At 41.0% G+C, this 19,289-nt stretch overlaps 1 protein-coding gene across 1 annotated transcript; it reads right to left on the reverse strand.

Annotated features, from left to right (window-relative positions):
- Window positions 1–589: 589 nt before the first annotated feature.
- On the reverse strand, window positions 590–18,120 carry TMEM26 (transmembrane protein 26). The gene is made up of 6 exons (XM_037401030.1): window positions 17,787–18,120; window positions 14,392–14,470; window positions 8,493–8,606; window positions 7,739–7,959; window positions 6,622–6,698; window positions 590–4,364 (listed from the first exon to the last, which is right to left on the reverse strand). The coding sequence occupies exons 1-6, from the start codon at window positions 17,975–17,977 to the stop codon at window positions 3,958–3,960; spliced, it is 1,089 nt and encodes a 362-aa protein (XP_037256927.1). The 5' UTR covers window positions 17,978–18,120; the 3' UTR covers window positions 590–3,957.
- Window positions 18,121–19,289: the final 1,169 nt, after the last annotated feature.

The raw sequence follows: 19,289 nt of genomic DNA on the forward strand, positions 1-19,289 counted from the left end.
TGCTCATTTCATAAACCTCATTTTTGAGAAGAAAATAACGATTGGGTAGGTTTCATTCAACTAAGGAAACCTGCATGGAAAGACTATATTCCAGGGAACTTACAGAAAAAAAAATTTAGATCAGTATACTGTTCAGGGAGTTTTGTATGTTTAGTATTTGAAGCCATAAGCTTTAAGATGTTTAATGTTTAGGTATTTCTGTAAGTGCTTTACAGACATCTGCAGAGTGTTTTCATCGGTAATCTCGCACACCGCAACAGAAATAAAAGCTGTATATGTTAGGCGTTGCCAGGTGTGTATGGGTATCTAAATGCATATATGTATTTGTGTGCATCTGTAAAATGCATCCTGCATGCAGATAATTAAATACATCCTCTCTGGGGTTATGCTGTGACTTGCATACTTGGAGGCAAAGGTTCTGTATAAAGAACAACCTATCCAGAATACAGTGGAATTTACTGCAGCTGCTGTGGGCTTTCAAAGCAATGGCTGCAGTCAGAATCTGGCCTAAGCAATTAACTTACGAAGGATGGAAAGGAAAAGCAGCATGTGGAAGACGTAATTAATGGGAACATGTAACAGTCAGCTCTCACATAATAAATTGGCAGCTATGCCTGAGGTAACTGCCTTTTATTTGCAAAATACAGTTGGAGTTTTTTAAAAGTAATTGCACATTTTCTTCCATTCCCACATGATCCCAGAGAACACTGTACAGTACAAATAACAACAGGAATGCAATATAACCATGGTTGTTGGTGTTCTTGGGGGGGCTTGTAGGTTTTTTTCAGATTCAGGGCTATTATCTTGTTTGAGCCAATGTCTGTAGGAAAGGGGGAATACACTTTAGCTCAGGAAAAGACAGGTGGTAAAACATTTTAGAGAGGCTTAATATGGAATAATCTAAAAGGACAAGGCAGAAACAACCAGAATAAATAACAGTAAATGGTTAGATATCTATTTGCAGAACAGATTTAGTAATGTAATTCTCTTGACTCAAATACTGGTTAAGATAAATGTTCTGAAATCTTTGTTTCAAAGGCTTGAATTTTCCCTGTCTGAAAGTTTACTGCAGCTTTTCCTGAATAGCAAGCATGACATCAGTTGTTCTTTAGATACACCACGGATGCTGGCAGATCTTCAAGAAAACGCACTCTACCACTTGTCTGGTGTAAAGCTCTGGAAGGCTTCAGGATGACACACTGGCTCTCCACATTCAGCTGCTGATTCAGCTGACTCAAACAGCCTGCTGGAAAAAAACAGTGCCATAGCCCTTCCTCTCAAAAATTTTGCAAGAGGAAGGTGAGGAGGGCTTACAACTGGGGTTTGCTACTGTGACCAAGCATACAAGCTACTAGACTTCTTAACTGCCATTTCCAGGCTTCTCGATGAAGTAGAATGAACTGCATGTTGTTCCTGCTGCTACCTGGCACACATGATTCCTCTCTGCACGCAGATGGGGAGACAGGCTACCCACCATTTAAGTGCCTTGTTTGTCTGCTTGGGTTTTCTTTTATTTTTAAGTGCAATCTGTTTGTTGTCACCCCTGACAGTGGGGAGGAAAAGGGAAGTCCAAATCTATTGTAAGCGTGAGGGAGGATCTAGCCTATTTTGTCTGTGAGTGAATGGGGACGGGATCTAGTTGTAACAACCTAGCATTGGAGTGAATTCTTCTCACCGTAAATCTGATTAGAAGCTCTACTGTTTAAAATGGAACAGCCTGAAGACCAGAAAATAATAGTTCTCTGTAAAATATTCCTGCTGTAACTAGTCTCTGTATCGCTGACCCCAGGGGATCTTGCATTTGCTGCAGGCTGAGCCTCGTAGGCAGTTTGTTGCTGAACTAAGCCTTTAAATAGACAGCAAGTTTAAACAAGTACATCCTGCAATTTTTGTACTGATGAATTTAGAATGTTGTTCTAGCAAGCTTAGTATACTCAATTAATTAGTAAGGATCCTTTTAACGGGATAATTACTGTATCAGCAAGTGGTAAACTCGAAATGAATGTGAGTAGTCCTGGCTTGCATCAGGAAGAGATGTGTTGCAGTTCTAGCAAACGATTCTAAAATCATCCTTGTGTGAAAGGTTTTAGACAGCAAAGCTTGTCAGCAGCAGCGCTCTAGCTTTCTTACCTCTAGACTTGAATTAAAATCCCAAATGAAGTTGTATTCCACTCTCCATATGTCTACTTCACAATGCTATGGCAAATGATGACTGGATTTTTAAAATTTATCTTGGAAAAAGGCCTAAAATAAGAAGAGTAGGATGTGCTGCACATTATTACTAGAATATGAATGGTAGAAAGGGCTATGAAGTATATGAGACTTCCTTCTTTATGGCTGTGCATTTTTATCCTTTTGTAATGTAAGGGCCTGATCCTGCACAGAACAGTAACAGCTCATAAGTATAAACATCGGTTCACATGCTTGGGGGTTGGAATTTTTAAACAGGCTCATCTTCCAAAGAATAAACGTGTCATTGCTTATGAGGGTATGGATAAATAAGCACATGACTGCTGCAGTGGTGGCAGAAACACTCTTACTCATTCACAAAACCACATTCTGTATTTAGATAGCTGAGGCTTTAGAAAATAAGGTTTAATTAGGTATTTTTCATAAGGGAAATGACCTTAGGGTCACTTTGCTATTTTTTATAGGTTTTTCTGCTCTCTTTTAAAATGGATGCAGAAATTTGTAAAAGCACCTGCCATTTTCTGTGAAATAGAATTTTTAGGCACACTTTCAAAAACCCCTCGATTTTACTTTTAGCTTCTATAAGCTAAGCCTCACAAAGTCAATGGTCTTACTAAAGTGTGTTTTGGGGAGAAATTAATTGGGCCCTGTTCTTCACTCCAAATGTGAATATAGTAAATTAATAATTATTGATAACTTTGACACACAACAGACCAGACAATTGCTCAAGTTACTTCATGGGATCTTGTCCTGCTTTATGAAATGTGAAACACAAGCCTGAATCCTTTGTCTAGATTGTCTTGTCTAACTTGAGTAGGCCATTTTCCTTGTAGTTAGGTTGTATGCCTGAGTTGGGCCACTTTTAGAAATAATATAAAATGGAGACATTTTCAAAACCTGTCTCAACTGCAAGCACGGTAAAACTTGGGATGGGCGGACTGACAGACTTTACAAGTATTTTGGGGACATTTCTTTTTTGTGTTCTAACTGGTAGAAATAGAAAGGCAAGCACATCTGTAGAATACAACTGCATTTATCACGGGCATTTTCTAATGATCTATGGGGCTGGGATTTTTTATTATTATTACTTTTATTTGTAAGCTTAAGGTTATTCAGACCATGCAGGTCCTAAGAGACAGTCTTGTGTATGCAGTTTCATGTTGTTGCATAGTTTTTAACTGAATCTAGCCAAGGAGGTAACATCTGAAAATTTTCTTAATTTCTTGAATGAACAATGTTTAGATGTTGCAGTAACAGCAGAAATCTGTCATTCCCCTTCACTTGCATGCCTACACAGTTGTTACTGCTGAAGTTGTTCCCATACACAGTGAATGTATTGTTCATCACGCTCTTGTTATGGCCCAACCATTCAATTAGAGCTAAATGCTTCTGTACTTCCCATAATGGAGAGGCTTGTCCTTCTATTTGAATACATGCAAGTACATACGTTAGCACAGTGCCACCAAAGATAATAACCAACTTTGTTAGTGTGCCAAACCTTTGTGGCTACTACAAACTATGGCTACAAAATCCCTGTGGATAATAGGGAACTAGTCAAAACCCACCATACAAATGGATAAAAAAAAAGTCCCATTTCTATGAATTTGCCTCAGAAATTTCCCCTACGATTAGAAGAAATTATTGATCTCTTGATGGAAGAGGTGGCTTTGGCACTCAGGGTGTGTTTGATCATAAAAACAGGCTAAGCTCTTCTGAAGAAACTGTGGGAAACACAGCTTTTCAAGTCAGTAGCTGTGCTCACTGATCTTATGCTAGAGCTTGGGATTCCTCTTTTGGAGGAAAGGCAACAAATTCTTTCATTTCAGTATCTTGGTCAGCAGCAGCATGAGTACTAGCTTCGTAAGGCTTGCACGGGCAACAGGTGACTTCTCCTTTCCGGCTCTTCTGCAGAATGGTAGCACGGAAGTCTAACGTTATCACTGCCAGACGATACAATTGTAGAGTCACAACTAAAATATTCTTAGCTGTAAAAAACACCAGCATCTGGTTGAATATTCTGAAATGTCCCATCAGGATTGAACGCACGATGAAGAAGGGGCCGTCCTGTATGAAAAGGCTGACTCCGATGTTCCACAGTTCCGCACTGTATCTGCACAGCAGCAGGCTGGGGATCCGCTTAGTTGATGCAGTTGGTTTGCAGCCAATATGCTGTACTGGAAACAAAATAACAAGTTGTGGTAAAATGACTTTCTAAAATTAAGCCAGGGTTGGCCTAAAGGGCAGGGTACCCTGGATTATAAATGCATTCAACTGTTAACAATTCAACATAAAGAGTATCAGGTTTCTGGGATCTGTTTCAACAAAACACACCAAGCTCATGTTAAGCAGGCACTTACATGGTTCGCTGAACAGGACAAAAAAACCCCTTTTCCATCCTACAAAGCTATCGGTATTTATACACTTCTAAAACAAGAAGCAGAACACCTAACCTTTCAGGTCTCTTTCCCAGATGTTTTTCTGTTAAATCAACATGCATGGCTAATAGGTATCTTTAAGAAAAAAAGCTACCCTATTGAACAGGAACAGCCTGAGCTGTAGCACTTCAGTTTGTTCCAGGCTAAGCCCTTGCATTTAACAGATTCACCAGATAGCCGTTGTCTTTTTCATGTGTCATAGTAAGGGTAAGTCACGTCAGTGCGGGGCAGTATCAGGCATTACAGATTGGAAGAAACTGTGGTTGCTGCTTGCCATGGAAGGCTTGAGCACAGTTACTCGTTCTTAGCCTTCTGGGTATGACATTGCATGCAACTGCGGGAACTTGCATGGATGTGTTCCACTTGGTTATAATAGTGGCGGTGAGCTAACTTAAATGCCTTTTTGTGGGGTGGCGTCTCAAGAATCATCAGGAGGGTTTGTGTGTGGTAAATGTGACTGCTTCTTATGAAAATACATGTAGCTTAGCTAACTTGTCTCTCGGGCAGTGGCATTTCATTAGTTTAAAAAACATAGCTGCTTGTGATGCAGTAACAACTGCCAAACATTTCAGCTCACCAAAAGAATTCTATTGTTTGAGTCAACTCGGGAGGGGGGGAACCTGGACTTAAGTGGAAAATGAGTTGTAGACCATAGAAATTTGCTGAATCCACTAGGCAAAACTTCAGCAGCAGCTAATTTTTTAATATGTTTTGTGCCATTGCTGTTTAATTGCCCTAACTGCATTGCTGTAGTCCAATAATGTGTCTACAATTTTCTAGTTTACATGATGTTTGAGGTAGGAGTAAAAATTCTGATGCTTAAATGAAATATCTGTGCAACTGAATAGAACTACCAAGAATAAACTGTACCCATAGTAAGTTTAAGGGAAATGTGTGTTCAATAATTTAATTTTTAACTGGTAAATGTAATTAAATTGGCAGAAAAGCAATATCCAGAGGAAAAAATGCCCAGTACAAAAGTTACTTCATTTAAATTAAGTGAATACAACTATTTAAGTGCCATTTTAATTTCAGTGGTGGTTTTGTGTATGTGTGTTGGTGATGGTTCTTCGTGTGGGTTTGGTTTTGGTTTGTTTATTTTTTTCTAGATCTGAGTGGTGTGCATCTTTAACAGAAAAAAATTCTGATACTGGTAAAATACAGCTGTGATAAATCTGAAATGTAGTTGCATTCATTTTTTTCAGGAAGTGAGCTTCTTGAGGTGAAATAGTGAAATATTTTCCTAATTTCAGTGTTGAAAATGAAGCCTAGTGTTGTCCATGAAGAAAAGGCTAATGAAAAAATCCTGGAATAATATGTGTGTAATTATTTTATTCGTTTATTATTTTAGTCAGATGCTAATGAGGATAACTTATCTTTGGACTGGTATAGTTGAATTGCAAAGTTTTAGTGGCTGGAGGCCAAAATGGTTGGAACAGATGATGATTGGGCAGCTTTCATTCTTCTTGAACACAGAGGGGCCCTTTCTGCCTGACTTGGCTGCCTGTTGGGCCTTTAAGATACTGGTGTATAGTCCCAACATTGTATGGTCCTTCAGGTTCCTTGTGAATAGGTTAATTTCTCCTGTGATAATATCTTCTGTGCTCTTGGCTGTGCTGTTCCCTGTGATTAAGAATCACCTGTCTCTCCATAAGGTCTAGCAACCTTCCCAGGTTTCAGCCGTAATATAATCTGAGACCAAATCTAGCTCAAGAGTTTACATAGTGAAGTTTAAGGCAGTAACAGGCAGCTAGAGCAGATACTCCAATATAATATTACACTTTTCTCTTTTTCTGGAAGTAGTTTTATCAGGGAGATCAGAGGTTAGCCAGAAACAAGTGTTTCTTCCAAAGAAACCACAATGAACTTTCTTCAGAAATCATCGTCGTATATATTGCTTTCCACCAGAAATCCTTGGTATGCCCTGTAGTGTGTGCACAGCCACAACACATGCCAGTAAAAACATTTGTTCTCTTGTCTATGGGCAACTACTAACCTGCAAGATCAAGTGGAAACTGTAACATACTCCAGGTCCATACAGCAAGAATTGCATTTATGAGAGCATAATTCTTCCTATAGGAGGGGAAAAAAGTGGTAACAGTGAAGATGCAGTTTCCTTATGTGTTAACAAGAATGTTTCCTGCAGTATTTGGAATGTCATTTAAAAGGGTGGCTGAGCGAAACAATGATTGATTAATTGCACGCTCTGAGATGTAAAACTAAGGAAAATAGAGGAAACTTTTGGTATGGAGTTTCTGCTGTTCAGGCTACGAGTTCCAGCTGTGTAATTACATTAAATATCTGATGCTAATGTTACAATGATAAGCATATGGAAATAGACTCTGTGGCTCGAAGGGGAGATATCTTTACCCTTGTAGCGATTACACATTCCTTACAAGCCTGAAGCTTCCCTGCCAAGTGGGAAGGACCTCTTTTCCTGTTGTAAAACCTTTTATTTGATATTTTAAAAAAATAGTATGTCTGTAAGAGACCTCTTCTGTGATTCCTCTTCTTTATGAGGGATGTTCACAGCTCATCTCTCAGTGCTGAGAGGGGGAGATGAGCTTACTTTCTCTGGGAGAGATCACAATGTTGAAAATGCACACCAGACTATGCTATTCCCTTTCTTCTTATCTTTGAACACTTTGTCATTCTATCATGAAGAAAGTACATATGAGATAACCAAAGAAGCAACTTGGATAATGAATCACTAAAGCAAACTCTAGTTGCTTCCTCGCCAGTCTGAAACAATTCATTAACCTGAGAGAGGCTTACTGTGTATCCAGTGTTTCAACTCTTGCAGCTATAAGAACTGACACTGCGTGGCAGTTATGCTAGTTGTTTGGCTCTTTGTACACTTTTATTGTGATGGATGTGACATGCTTCTCCACTGGCAACAGATGAGTAATCCCTAAAAAAGCTCATAGGACTGTTAGGTCTTTTAGAGAGGGAAAGGTGAGAGTAGGAAAACAGAGCCCTTGAACGTAGCCTTCTGTTACCTGTGGGAAATGCAGTTCCACCAGTCTGAACGCCACAGATTGCACAAACAAATCTTCAAACAAAACAAATATTTTGCATTATGGCAATTATTTCTGTCAGCAAATAGTTCTTACCGAACATCTTCGATGTCCAAGGTTTCACTAGCAAATTCAAGTATATCTGCTGCTGTTCCCACAAACATGAGAAGCAGCTGAGACAATTGATCCCGGGTGATTTCCATTCCAATGGGGAGAAGCCATCTCCCAACTACGAGTAGCAGCAGAAAAGTCTGGTGGAGGGCCAGTGTCCATACAGTCTCACAGATTGTGGAAAGCTGATTCACAAGGACTTTAGCCTGTTTAAAAGGCAACCACAATAACGTACTGTAAGTTCAGGAGACTGATATTAATAGGTACCTTCAGAGACTGTATTCACCCTTGAGCCTGTTTTTGTTCTCCTTCACCTTGTATTAGAGCAAATCATTCCTATGTGGCAGGCATAATTTGAAAAAGGCACATTAATACAAACTTTGGGTAATGAATAACAAGTCTTTCTCTATGTACTACTACTCCTGTTGTAATTTTTCAGCTGAGCATTATCTTTTGCAGAACCATCACCCAGACACTTTCCAAATGTGGTTGCTGAGATTTGGAAGAGGATGGTGGGAGAGTCTCCTCTTCACCCAGAGACTTGTACTACCAACAGTAGTATGCAGCACACCATAGACCATTTTCACAATATGTTTTTTTGAAACTTTTCTTCTTTTTTTTTTTTTTTTTTTTTAGTTTTACTCACTGTGTGAGGACCTTGCCCAAATAGACACAACAGTCCCCTCTAATTGCTCTAATATCACAAGAACTTTACTAGGATTAGGAAAAGGTGTCCTACCGTTTGAATGATGTGGTGATCTGTTCCCTCACTTCCATGACTGCTGTCTCTGGATTCATTGAAGTCTTGGTTGCTGACATTCACCTGAACTGCTCCAGGCTCATTACCACAGTACTGTTGTGAACAAAAACATCACATATGCATAAACATCCCACACAGGGAGCAGATGTGCTCTGTGGTTGAAAGAGCCCTGTTTCACTGAATTGCAGAGAGTTCATTTGTGAAAGTCAGTTGATGTTTACGAAGGTACATGCTTACTCTGAATGTAATTCCCCCCTTGTTCAGAAGGGAGAAATTCATCTCATGAAGACAGGAGTGATGTGTTGGTAGGTTCCTGAGAAAGTGTAGGGTTGTACTGTGCAAGAGGATGTGAGTACAAAGGTTGACCGAGTAGCTGACACATTTGTGCTGTTAAGACCGCATTCTTTCTATTTGATCTGCCTGCAGCTCTCCAGAACAGGCTACTGGGTTTCCTACATAATCTCTCTTTGCCTAAAACAGTAAAACAGGGTAAAAAATTATCATGGTCAATCTACTGTTTTATGTTCATGGTCAGTCTCTATGTTCAACTTGTTCTCAAAATATCTGCTTCTCATCTTTACGGTACAGAAGAAGTTCTCTAAAAATGCCATTGTTTCAATCTTCTGTATGATTTCCCTCAAGGCTGGAATAATAGAGTTGGGGAAGGATGCTTGGGTTGTATTCTCTGCCCCCTCCCAGCTGTGCCTTATTCTGCAAGGCAATTCATAATGTGAGAGGTGAGATTCAGGAATAATTAAGAAAAATGGGCCTGTGTTGTTGCTCAGCCCTGCAGAGTAGAAAAAAAAAAACAGGTATTTTTACTTTCTCCAAGTACCCAGTGCTCTAGGAAATCAAATATTGGCTAAAACATATGGTTATTTAAACTGCAATAAACCAGTGGTGGGACTGTGTCCTGTCTGAGGTCTGCAGCACTGCCCCTGCCCTTCTACCTCCCCTCCCAAGGCTGCCCCTGGAGCAACTGGGGTATGGTGCTAAATTCTATCTTCATAACAATCCCTTAATATCCCTTTTCTTTGTAATAAAAAAGGGATAATTAGAAAATCAAACCATGCTGTTATTAAAGACTTTTATCCTGTCCTATTTGTGCCAGAGAACACCAGATGATTTGCATTTCTCCATTGGGCCCCCCACCATTTTATTGCACAGGGAGTGATTTTTCTGCAACAATCAGAGTGTGTTCTAGTGCATACTGAGTAGCTGTGTTCAGCATCATGCCTGCCAATATAAAGGCAACATTTTCCAGCAAATGTCACATTCTAGCAAATTTCAGATTCTACTTTGATACTTTACTTGGTCTCTGATAATGTTGCTAAGTATCTGGGTAAATGCTGCCTCTCGCCTGACCTTGTCATAGATAAATGGAGCACATTCCTGCGGTCTGAAAAATCTGGGGAAAAAGGTCAGTGCTTGTTGCTTTTATATTTGGTGGTAAAGGCTCTTAACTGAGTGCTTCCCTAATTTGGACAGTAGGTGTGAGAGCGTTGAAAGATTGAGTCACAGATAGGGGCAAGATGATATTTCCATGTGGAAGAGGGAAGTCTAAAGATCTGGACATGGAAAGAGTGAGATGGAGGGGCTGGTCCTCTGTCTGGCTGCAGCCTTGTGGGGCTAATCTCGCTGTGTTAGCCCTTCAAACAAAGAGAAACGGAACACCTTGTTTAGAGGATGTTTTGGAAACGAAATTTAACTGGTGCTCTGGAGAAGCCTTTTTATCTGTTGCCTGTAGAAAAAGTCTAAAGTGTGGGGAGAGCAGCCCCCAAGGTCAAATCAGCCCAAATCAGAATAACCCCTGCAACAGGCAGTGTGACACAGTCGGCTGAGGAGACCATGACCTAAAAATATTGTGTAACTGGTGTAACCACCCTAGAATATTAAGTGAATATCTACCTTGTAACAAATAGCTTGGGTAGACAAAGGGATTACTAACTTGTGCTGGAGGAGGAAGGCTAATTCACCCTGACGGCCTTTGGATTGTCATTGTCTGCATTTCAGCTTACTCCTCTGCCCCTTACCTGACCCAGCAGGGGTAAGAGGAAGGGAGCTGTGAACTTGCATTAAACTTCACATCGGTGTTTGTGGTTTTTTTGTTTGTTTTTTTAAAGCCCTGCTGCTCAGGGATGAATTTGCCAGATTTGAGGGAGGACCCACGTAGGGTAGCCTGCCACATCTGCCGCATGTGCAAGGATAGCGGAAATCCCTTCCCAAACACTGTGAGAACTCCCAGCAAGTAAATCAGGTGGCTGAAGGACAGGAGTGAAATAAGAGCCTGTAGCAGTTGTACTGTGTGGGCAGCAAGGCGTGGGGCGCCGCGCTCTCCCCATGCCAACGGCAGAGAGCAGGTAACTCTTGTGGCTGCTCCCCACAATCCACGCGCAGGGCAGAGGAGCTACAGGAGTCAGCAACTCACACCGCTGGAGGGAAGCGGAGGGAAGCATGCCACAGCTTACATGTGGCTTGCAAGGAGGCTCTTTTTTTTTTTTTTCAAACTTTAGTGGCACAAAGGTGCAGAGAACACTTCTTTAAGAAAATTAATTCACTTTATCAGTGTCTTTTGTAGGTTCCCTATGTGTAATTTTTGTAAGTACTCCCAGCTGAGTCAGGGGTTACTACTTCAGTGCAAAGCTCCACGAACTCTGACTGAATGGCACTCCTCAGGGCTGGGTCCACATCTCTCCTCAACTGCATGCAGGCAGCAAATGGAAAACTGCATCTGCAAAGCCGGTTGTTGAAGCAGGCTCCTGTTTTTTAATTTAAGTACGTTCATATCTTGTTCTGGTTTGTTTCTCTCTGAATATTTATTGAATACTGATTGTGGTGGTGATTCACTTGAAAGTTTGCAGAAGACCCTCTATTTTCATCATGTATATGCATGTAAATAGGACTAGTGGTGCCAGGCGTATTTGCCTAGCCAATTATGTATGTGCAGTGACTTAATGGGAATGTGACAAGGAAAAAGTGAATACTAAGTTTCACAGGCAGTTGACAAACGTGGTTTACCTCTTTACTGCTAGAGCCCAGTTACTCCTAGGTTCCTAGGTATGGAGACTTTGTGTATAGCTAAACAAATACACCTTTTTTTTTTTTCTTTTTTTACTGTGCTGAAATAAAACAGGAAGAAATTGTACACATTTTGCATAAATTCTAGCTCAGTTTACTTCCTTTGTTTCTTCTGGTATGAAGCTTTCATCCCTCTGATTTATAAAACATCTAATCAAAACAGAAACTCTGTTGCCTGACACAGTGTTGTGCTAGTGTGTAGCCTGCAGAGAGCTCACTGTCAGTGCATGGGGAACTCCTGAAGCATCGAACTAATTCAGCAAATTTATCTCTGCATGTTATTGTGATCCATTATTCCCAAATAAAAATGAGGTTAGCTAAAACTTTTCACAGTGGGTCCAGCACTGAGATGGTAAAATTGGCACTTGAATACCAGGGCAAAGCATCCTCTATCTTGTTAAGATGCACGGAGGCTGGCAGCCTGGGCACATTGTGGAAGATGCTAGCACTTCCCTGGAGCCAGCCCTCTGCCAAGCAACAGGTACCCTGCTTGCTCCCTGCCATTTGCTGGAAACAGTGTCACCGTTGCTATGGCAACGCGTGTGATGTCAGAAATTCAAAGCAACCGTGACTGCTTCATTTTGCTTATGCTGGAAAGCTGAAATGTAAAACAGGGAGAAAGATTGCATAAACTGTTTTTACAAATTGAGGAAAATAACAGATATGGGAGGGAAGAAATGGTAAAAGATGTAAGATCGCTTTTAGGACAGAGAGGTTCTAGAATTTTAGCTGGTAAGAGAATCCCACCTCCCAATGAGGCTGAGGGAATGGGCGCTAATATTCACTATTTCCTTAAAATGTCCAAGTAAAGGTTGTTAAGAATAGTTATAAGGTTTACTAAGTGTCTACCTTTTACTGACTGGGAAGCCTACATCAACTGCAGTGCTGGTAGTCAGGTAAACCCGGCAAAAAGTGGTCAGTTATTGCTTTTTGTGCAGTGATGCACCAGGCATTTGAAAAGGTAATGGAGGTATTTGTTTATCTGAGATCTTATATGATATTAAGAAATAATGTTTGGGAGTTTTAATTAAATAGTTTTAACCTTCTTGCCACTCTGTTTTGCAGACAGCAATTTTTTCACTCAGTATAGCTCAATTTACTTTATAGCCTCTCCCAAACATGTATTTCATCCCTAAATACTTTACTGCAAAGCAGTAGTTCCTATGTAGTCAGTATTTCACTGTTGGTATATGAGTAGTATTACTTATGTCCAGTTCTGCGTTACTTGGAGAGGCAGATTTGCCTCTGTCTTCAGGAAAAGAGACTGCATATCAGCACGTGCCTTAAATAACAGCACCAACACAAGCAGTTAAGGTTTCCTGTGAAAGATTCGACATGAGATCAAAGTTCTACTGCCTTAAAAGACCACAAACCATTTTCACGGTGTATACGTTAAATGTGTGGATCTAGTAACTGCATAATTACCCCTTCCGTTAGTATTTTAATAAGGAAAATCTTAGCAATATTTTAGTATCGGGAGTAGTACTAGCCTGGGTGCTGTGCTTGAGATTAATTGTTAAGAGGGCTGCTGCCCTTCTGGAGGTATTGTTTTTGATTCTATTAGGTTGTGTGTTTCGAGAACTCTCTATCCTATCTCTCCAGGTATAAACTAAGCTGTTAACTTGATATACTCCCTCTTTAATTCAGAGTAGCAGTATATCAATAAGAACAAAGTATGCCATGTTCTAACATCATTTTGGGAAATAAACTGCTGCCTTTGACTACAGAATTAGCCTGTGTCTTGGACCAGATCTAACTATGACAAATGTTCTCAATATCCACATTACCTGTCTGTGACTGTTTAAGGAGATTTGGCAAAACAAGAAGACAATAAATTCCTGCTGCTGTATTTAGAAAAAGCCTCAGGCATTTTCAGTGTAAACACAATTTTGAATATTTGATTATGCTTCTGTGGGCTCTAACAATGTTTCAAAGGAGAAAATGAGGCACTATGTCTTCTTAGTCTAATTTATGTATTTTCTTCTGTTACTTTTTGCTCTTGTTCCTATTGGGCCCTTTTCTGCTGTGGATGTAAGGTAGTACATATGTACAAAAGCTGGGGCAGACAAAATTCCCTTTTCACTACGTGGAAGTGCTATAGGGACTTGAAAGGAGCCTGCATGAGGAGGTGGTTCACTCAACACCAGCTGCTGGGCTCATTTGCTCTGTCCTGGCCCTAAGTGACCCCATCCACCAAAAGACCGATTGCCTTTAAAATTTTTACCATGTGTTTTAATCTGGCAGACACTCCCCTGCCAGATTACTATACAGCACAAACAAAGCAAGAACGCTGGCAGACAAATTACCATGTCGGCTACCTGTGGTAGCAATCTCTGAGTATTCTTCTAGGTTGCAGCAAGCATGAAGTAATTTGAGGCCTCTTCTACGGACACCTGTCTCAATTTTGGCTTGCTTGGAGCTGTGATATCTCCCTGTAAGTGCTGTGAAACTCATACTTTCATTTACAAAGACCTCTAAAGCAATTAAGTTCCCTCACCATCCTGAGCAAAATTCAAGCTGGTAATGTGGGGGTGAAATGCTGGTTTTCGAACTTCTAGTCCTCTGTTCCCCAGACAAATACAAATAAATGGTCTAATTTTTAGCTAGGAATGAGGCTCATTATTTGATATTTAGGAAATGCATGGTAGTCATAGTATAGCTGTAGCTGGGTTGGGAGACCCACCACTATAAAACAGAAAATTGGAACAGGACCTGGCAGGCTTCTGTCCACATGCCAAAATCCAACCCATCAAATAATGCATCAATTTCAAACTAGTCCATCTTGCCTCATAATAAATACCTGAGTCCCATGATGAATTTCTAGTAGCCATAGTGATGGTACTGTGCAAATCAGATATAAAAATATTGCTGGTGAAAACCTGTAAAGGAAAAGAAAATATAGCTTGGTGTTATATCACATCATAAATACCATATATCCTATGATTATCTGCATTAAAAAGTATCTTGTGCCCTCCTACCAGGTGGGATACTAAGAAATAGGGTAACTGCAAATAAGAGTTGCTATTCTTGCCAAATTCCTCATACTGTCAGTATTATGAATCATAGGTTTATTTGTACATCATCAAAGATCATATAAGGAAGGTTATTTAAAATCTATTTTTAAGAACTAACCAAAGGACTTTGCTGTTTTTATTCCATCAGTGTTCTCTGTAGTTAAAATAAAAAAATAAAAAGCCTCCAGCTTACATGCTCTTTCTGATTTCATGAAGGGTGAATTAATACATTTAGTCATTTCATTGAATGATGCTGGGATAAAGGTTGTTGATCAGAATCCTGTGCATTGACATAGGAAAGGTAGAAATGGCATTAGTTTGCCTAAAACCAGCATTTCTTCAGTAGGAGGTCTTTCAGTGGCAAGCTGAAATGGTTTATGAAACTGGGTCTTAGCCTTGTTCCCCCATTTGTGCTAACAATTGTATAATTCTCTAGGATTTCTGTCTCTAGTTATTCTTTCCCTGAAAGTCTTATATGAAACTTATGACAGCGAAGTTTTATTATCTTCAGCTTCTTGAGATGAGTTTATTCAGAAGTACCAGAGAGTTTCATTACTCCTCCTGCAAGCACTGATTCTTGTGAGGGTTGCCAATGTTTCCTTATCAAACGTGTGACAATTTTCTTTGGGGTGGGTGTTTGGGGGGGTTTTTTGGGTTTTTTTGGCAATTCCAATCCTTTTGGACTAGGAATGAGGTCTGATGCCACTAATGTTTCATCTAGCTCTGCTGTAGCATGGAGTAAGCATCACTGCAATGCTGCTGAGCTCACAGCAGCCTTTGCACCATCACGTATGTACTGGCCCAGGACAGGACAGTGGAGTCAAACTCAGAATACTTCCTTGATTCCTTCTACCTTGTCACTGTCACATTCTGCAGTGAGTTTAAATTGCTCGTATGTATGTAACTGCAGCAACATTTTGGTCAAATATTGTTGCATTTATTGTTTGTTCCTATCCTGAATGAACGTTTATTTTGTAATCATGATGTTTCCAGTGGAGACTAAGTATTGAGGAAAAGAAAAAAACCTTGCTGCTCAGCAGGGATGACTGGTTTGCTGAACTGCTATGATATGTTTCAAACAATCCCCTCTAAATAAGACAGTCCTGGTTTGTGTTTGCGGGTTTGGTGGGGTTTGGTTTGGGTTTTTTGTTTTTTGTTTGGGTTTTTTTGCAGTTGGTTGGTTTGATTTTTTTGCAGAAGTGAGGGGGTGGTGTTTGTTTTGGTAGTGGGTTTTTTTGTTGTTGTTTGCTTTTTTTAAAAAAAAAAAAGTTAATTATTCTGTAGGGTTTTACCCTGGTTATTTTGGAAGAGAACACACCTCTCATTTGAATGGGAGAAGTAACGTATTTCACAGTATTTCCTGTAGGACTTGAGCACATGAAAAATCCATCCAGCTGGCAGGTTAGCAATACTGAGCTAATGATACCATGTCAGGCCAGGAGACTTCAGGGGCTTTAACCCTGCCTTTCTTTCAGAAGGAGCAATCTAAAGGAAATATGTGGCCAGGCCCACAATAATACTTTTTCTCTGCATGTCCCGTTTAATTTTTTGTGCTGGTGTACTAAGCAACACTCTTCTGCCAATAATGAATGGAGAGTGTATGAAGCTCTTGGAGTCAGGAGAGTCCTGTGGCACAGTCTGCCCTTTGCTTGTATCAGTGATTGTCTATGGTGGCGTTTCTATAAATGCAGATGATATACTGCCTGTTCTGAATGTGTTTTCTGCCAGAGCAGAAAGTTATCCTGATGCAAACAGATGCTGATCACTTGTCTACAGTACTTACATAGAAGCATACTTTACTGTATTGCTTAAAGTGCTGGACCACATCCATTTTCAAAATTTCCTTCTACCTAAATTTAGCCCAGTTTTCTAGTACATGGTTTTGTCTAAAATGGATCTGCTTTCTCTGTCTGTTTTTCTTTGGATTTTCCAAAAGCTGCCATACTAAGTGTTCCTTCATGAAGATTCTGCTGCTGCCTCCTCTCCCCGTTGAATCTGGTCTGCTCACTCTGCCTCTGTCTCATAACTGTGCATTTGGAGCTCTGTTGTTAAATTTTCCTGTGTCTCGGACTTCATCACTAGTTTTATTACATTCAGATTTAGAGCATGGAATGCTTGTGTGAACTGTCACACAGCACTGCTGCTGTTATAATGAGTTTCACAGTTGCAATGGGCAGGACTTTAAGATCATTGAAATATTATAGGGCTTTTTCTGTCCTGGATTTGTCTCATGGCCTGCCTGCAGTTTGAGTTTTTAAAAATAAAAGGTGCTAGTGAAATCCTGACAATTAGTTACATGACCACTTCCTTTTTACAGAGCGTTTGTTTTGGCTGACTGAGTGCTGATGAGCTGTAGATGACTGTAGCAATTCTTTTGATGCATGTAGAAACCCATGTACTTGGGCAAACTCTGCTATGACTAACTTTTTTACCCGTTTCTCAGTCAGCCTTTCATGTGTGAAAGTTCCCCTCTGGAATAGCCTCTCAAATCTAAATATATAAGCCGTTCTTGCTGTATTGCAAAAGAGGTTGCTGCTCATCATTTATTTGTTCACTGAGGTTTTGTTCATGCCCTAGCATGGCATTAGCACTATTGCAAGTAGCAGGGATGGGGAATGCAGTCCCAGGGAAGAGGTGCAAACCAGGGCATGGCAGGATGGGGTAAGAGGTGCAGGGCATCTGTATGGAATAGCCTGTGTGGGCCCCTCAGCACTCTTGTGCGCCTCATAGGTGTAGTCCCTAACACCTTGCTGTTCAGGAGTGCCAAGTGATATGGTGAGGGAGTGCATGCCCCCTGCTTCCCCAGCCCTCGGGACAGGCAGCTCCAGAGCATGCATCTCTTGCCTGCAGCTACATTTCCCGTATTTTTCAGCTGTTAATATGGATACACATACAGAACTATACAGACGGCGGCTCCCAAGCAGTCTGCTGCAAAACTGCCCCTCCTGAAAGCCTTCTGAACTTGGCAATGGACTAGCCAGGGCTTTATCAGTTTTCTACCCCCACCCTCCACCCCCAGGTGCAGCAGAGGGGAAAACGCAATCCCCTGAAAGCTTGGCAAAAACAAAGCCAGGACTGCAGTGCTCTCGGGCAGCAGCCGTAGAAGGCAGCCTCACGTCTCCAGCAAAGTGCATGCAAAGAAGCAAGAGGGGCTCCATCGGAGCCGGCAGGATATGCTCACCATTTGTAGCCTCTGCCTTGCTTAAACTTGAGGGTGAGCCCTGTTTCCAGGCACAGGAGAAGATTGAGCAGTGCCAGTAGCCAGTACTTGGGTTCTTTCTTCACTGCAGTCACTCTCCAGACCCCGATGAGAGAGTGCAACACAAAGAGCAGGCGAGTAACCAGAGCATTGAGCAGCACCATCAGCTCCATGCTGGACCAGCCCCCCGCCCCTCTTCCCGCACCGCAGGGGCCCTGTGCTGTTCAGGAGCCCTGGGAAGTTACCCTGGGAATCACTGGGAAGCGTGCTCACCACAGGCAGGCAGATCTCTTCTCCTCTTCCATCCCCACAAAGAGGCCCATTATAACAAAAAAGAACCGGCTTTGCCCCTCCCCCAGACTTCCTGAAAACTTTTTAAAGGATAGGGGAAAAAAAACCAAACCCACAAACCAGAAAGCTCCCGATTCCAGGCTGCAGGGGGTTGTAGCGCTCAGTACAGCTCCAAGCACACTAAGGCAGGGGTGCAAAGGGTTTCCTTCCGTCCCTTCTCCATCCTCCGTTCAAGGACTAAACGCCAGGAAGGTTTCTGTCTCACGCTCTGCTAAGCCCCCCTTGCTGCTCTCAACACGTAGGCTTCTAGCAAAGAGACAAAATCTAAGAAGCATCGTTAACTTGCATCTTCTTTGCTAAAAGCTTCATTACATTACTCAGACTGCAAAACTTTCTTTCCTCCTGCCTCCCCGTGAAATATATAATTCATATTTGGGAGCTTTTAAAATTGTTTGCTTAACATTGCAATACAGAAAGCAGAAACCGTGTACTTAATTCAATGCTGGGATACCCATGTGCAACAGAAGTTAGAAAATCTAAACTGTACTGAAATCTAGTCAAACTACTATACTGTATAAACTACACCCTGCTTCAGGACTAAGTAGCAGCTCCAGAAATCAGGCTGAAATCTTGGCTAACAACAATGTTACTGATTAGGCCAGTAGGGACATAGTCAAACCTCTGCCTATTTTTTGTGTGTTAGGTCAGCTACCTCTAGCCTGACCTTCAGTATCTTCTGTGGGAACAGTTTAAGAAGTACAGAGTATGTTTAAAAATTGCTTTGATGTTTCTCACAGTGATTACAAATGTTGTTTGAATTTACACTTGGGTAACCAAAGAGAAATATCTTCTTGATCAAAATTGTCACTGTCTTGCTCCAATTTTGTGTTAATTTGCTGCCAAAGCGCTTAAAACTGAGATACACCTTTTTAAAATACACATGGGGAAACAGGAATGGGTGAGTCAGGTCCATGTAGCATACTGTGGCACTCCAAAGGTCCTAACTTCCTAGCTGATTTAATTTTAAATATCCTGTTCTACTTTAAACACAAGGAGATACTCTTCTAAGAGTTGTGACCTTTGTAAGAAGTTGTTTTTCCTCAATTGCTAAGAGCCACGTTTTCCTCGCTGAAAACCCAAGCCTCTTTCTCTGTGAAGCGCTGAGGCTGGTGCTGCCAGCTGATATCCTTGCGG

This window comes from Falco rusticolus, chromosome 9, assembly GCF_015220075.1.
Source record: "Falco rusticolus isolate bFalRus1 chromosome 9, bFalRus1.pri, whole genome shotgun sequence".
Classification (NCBI taxonomy): Eukaryota; Metazoa; Chordata; class Aves; order Falconiformes; family Falconidae; genus Falco; species Falco rusticolus.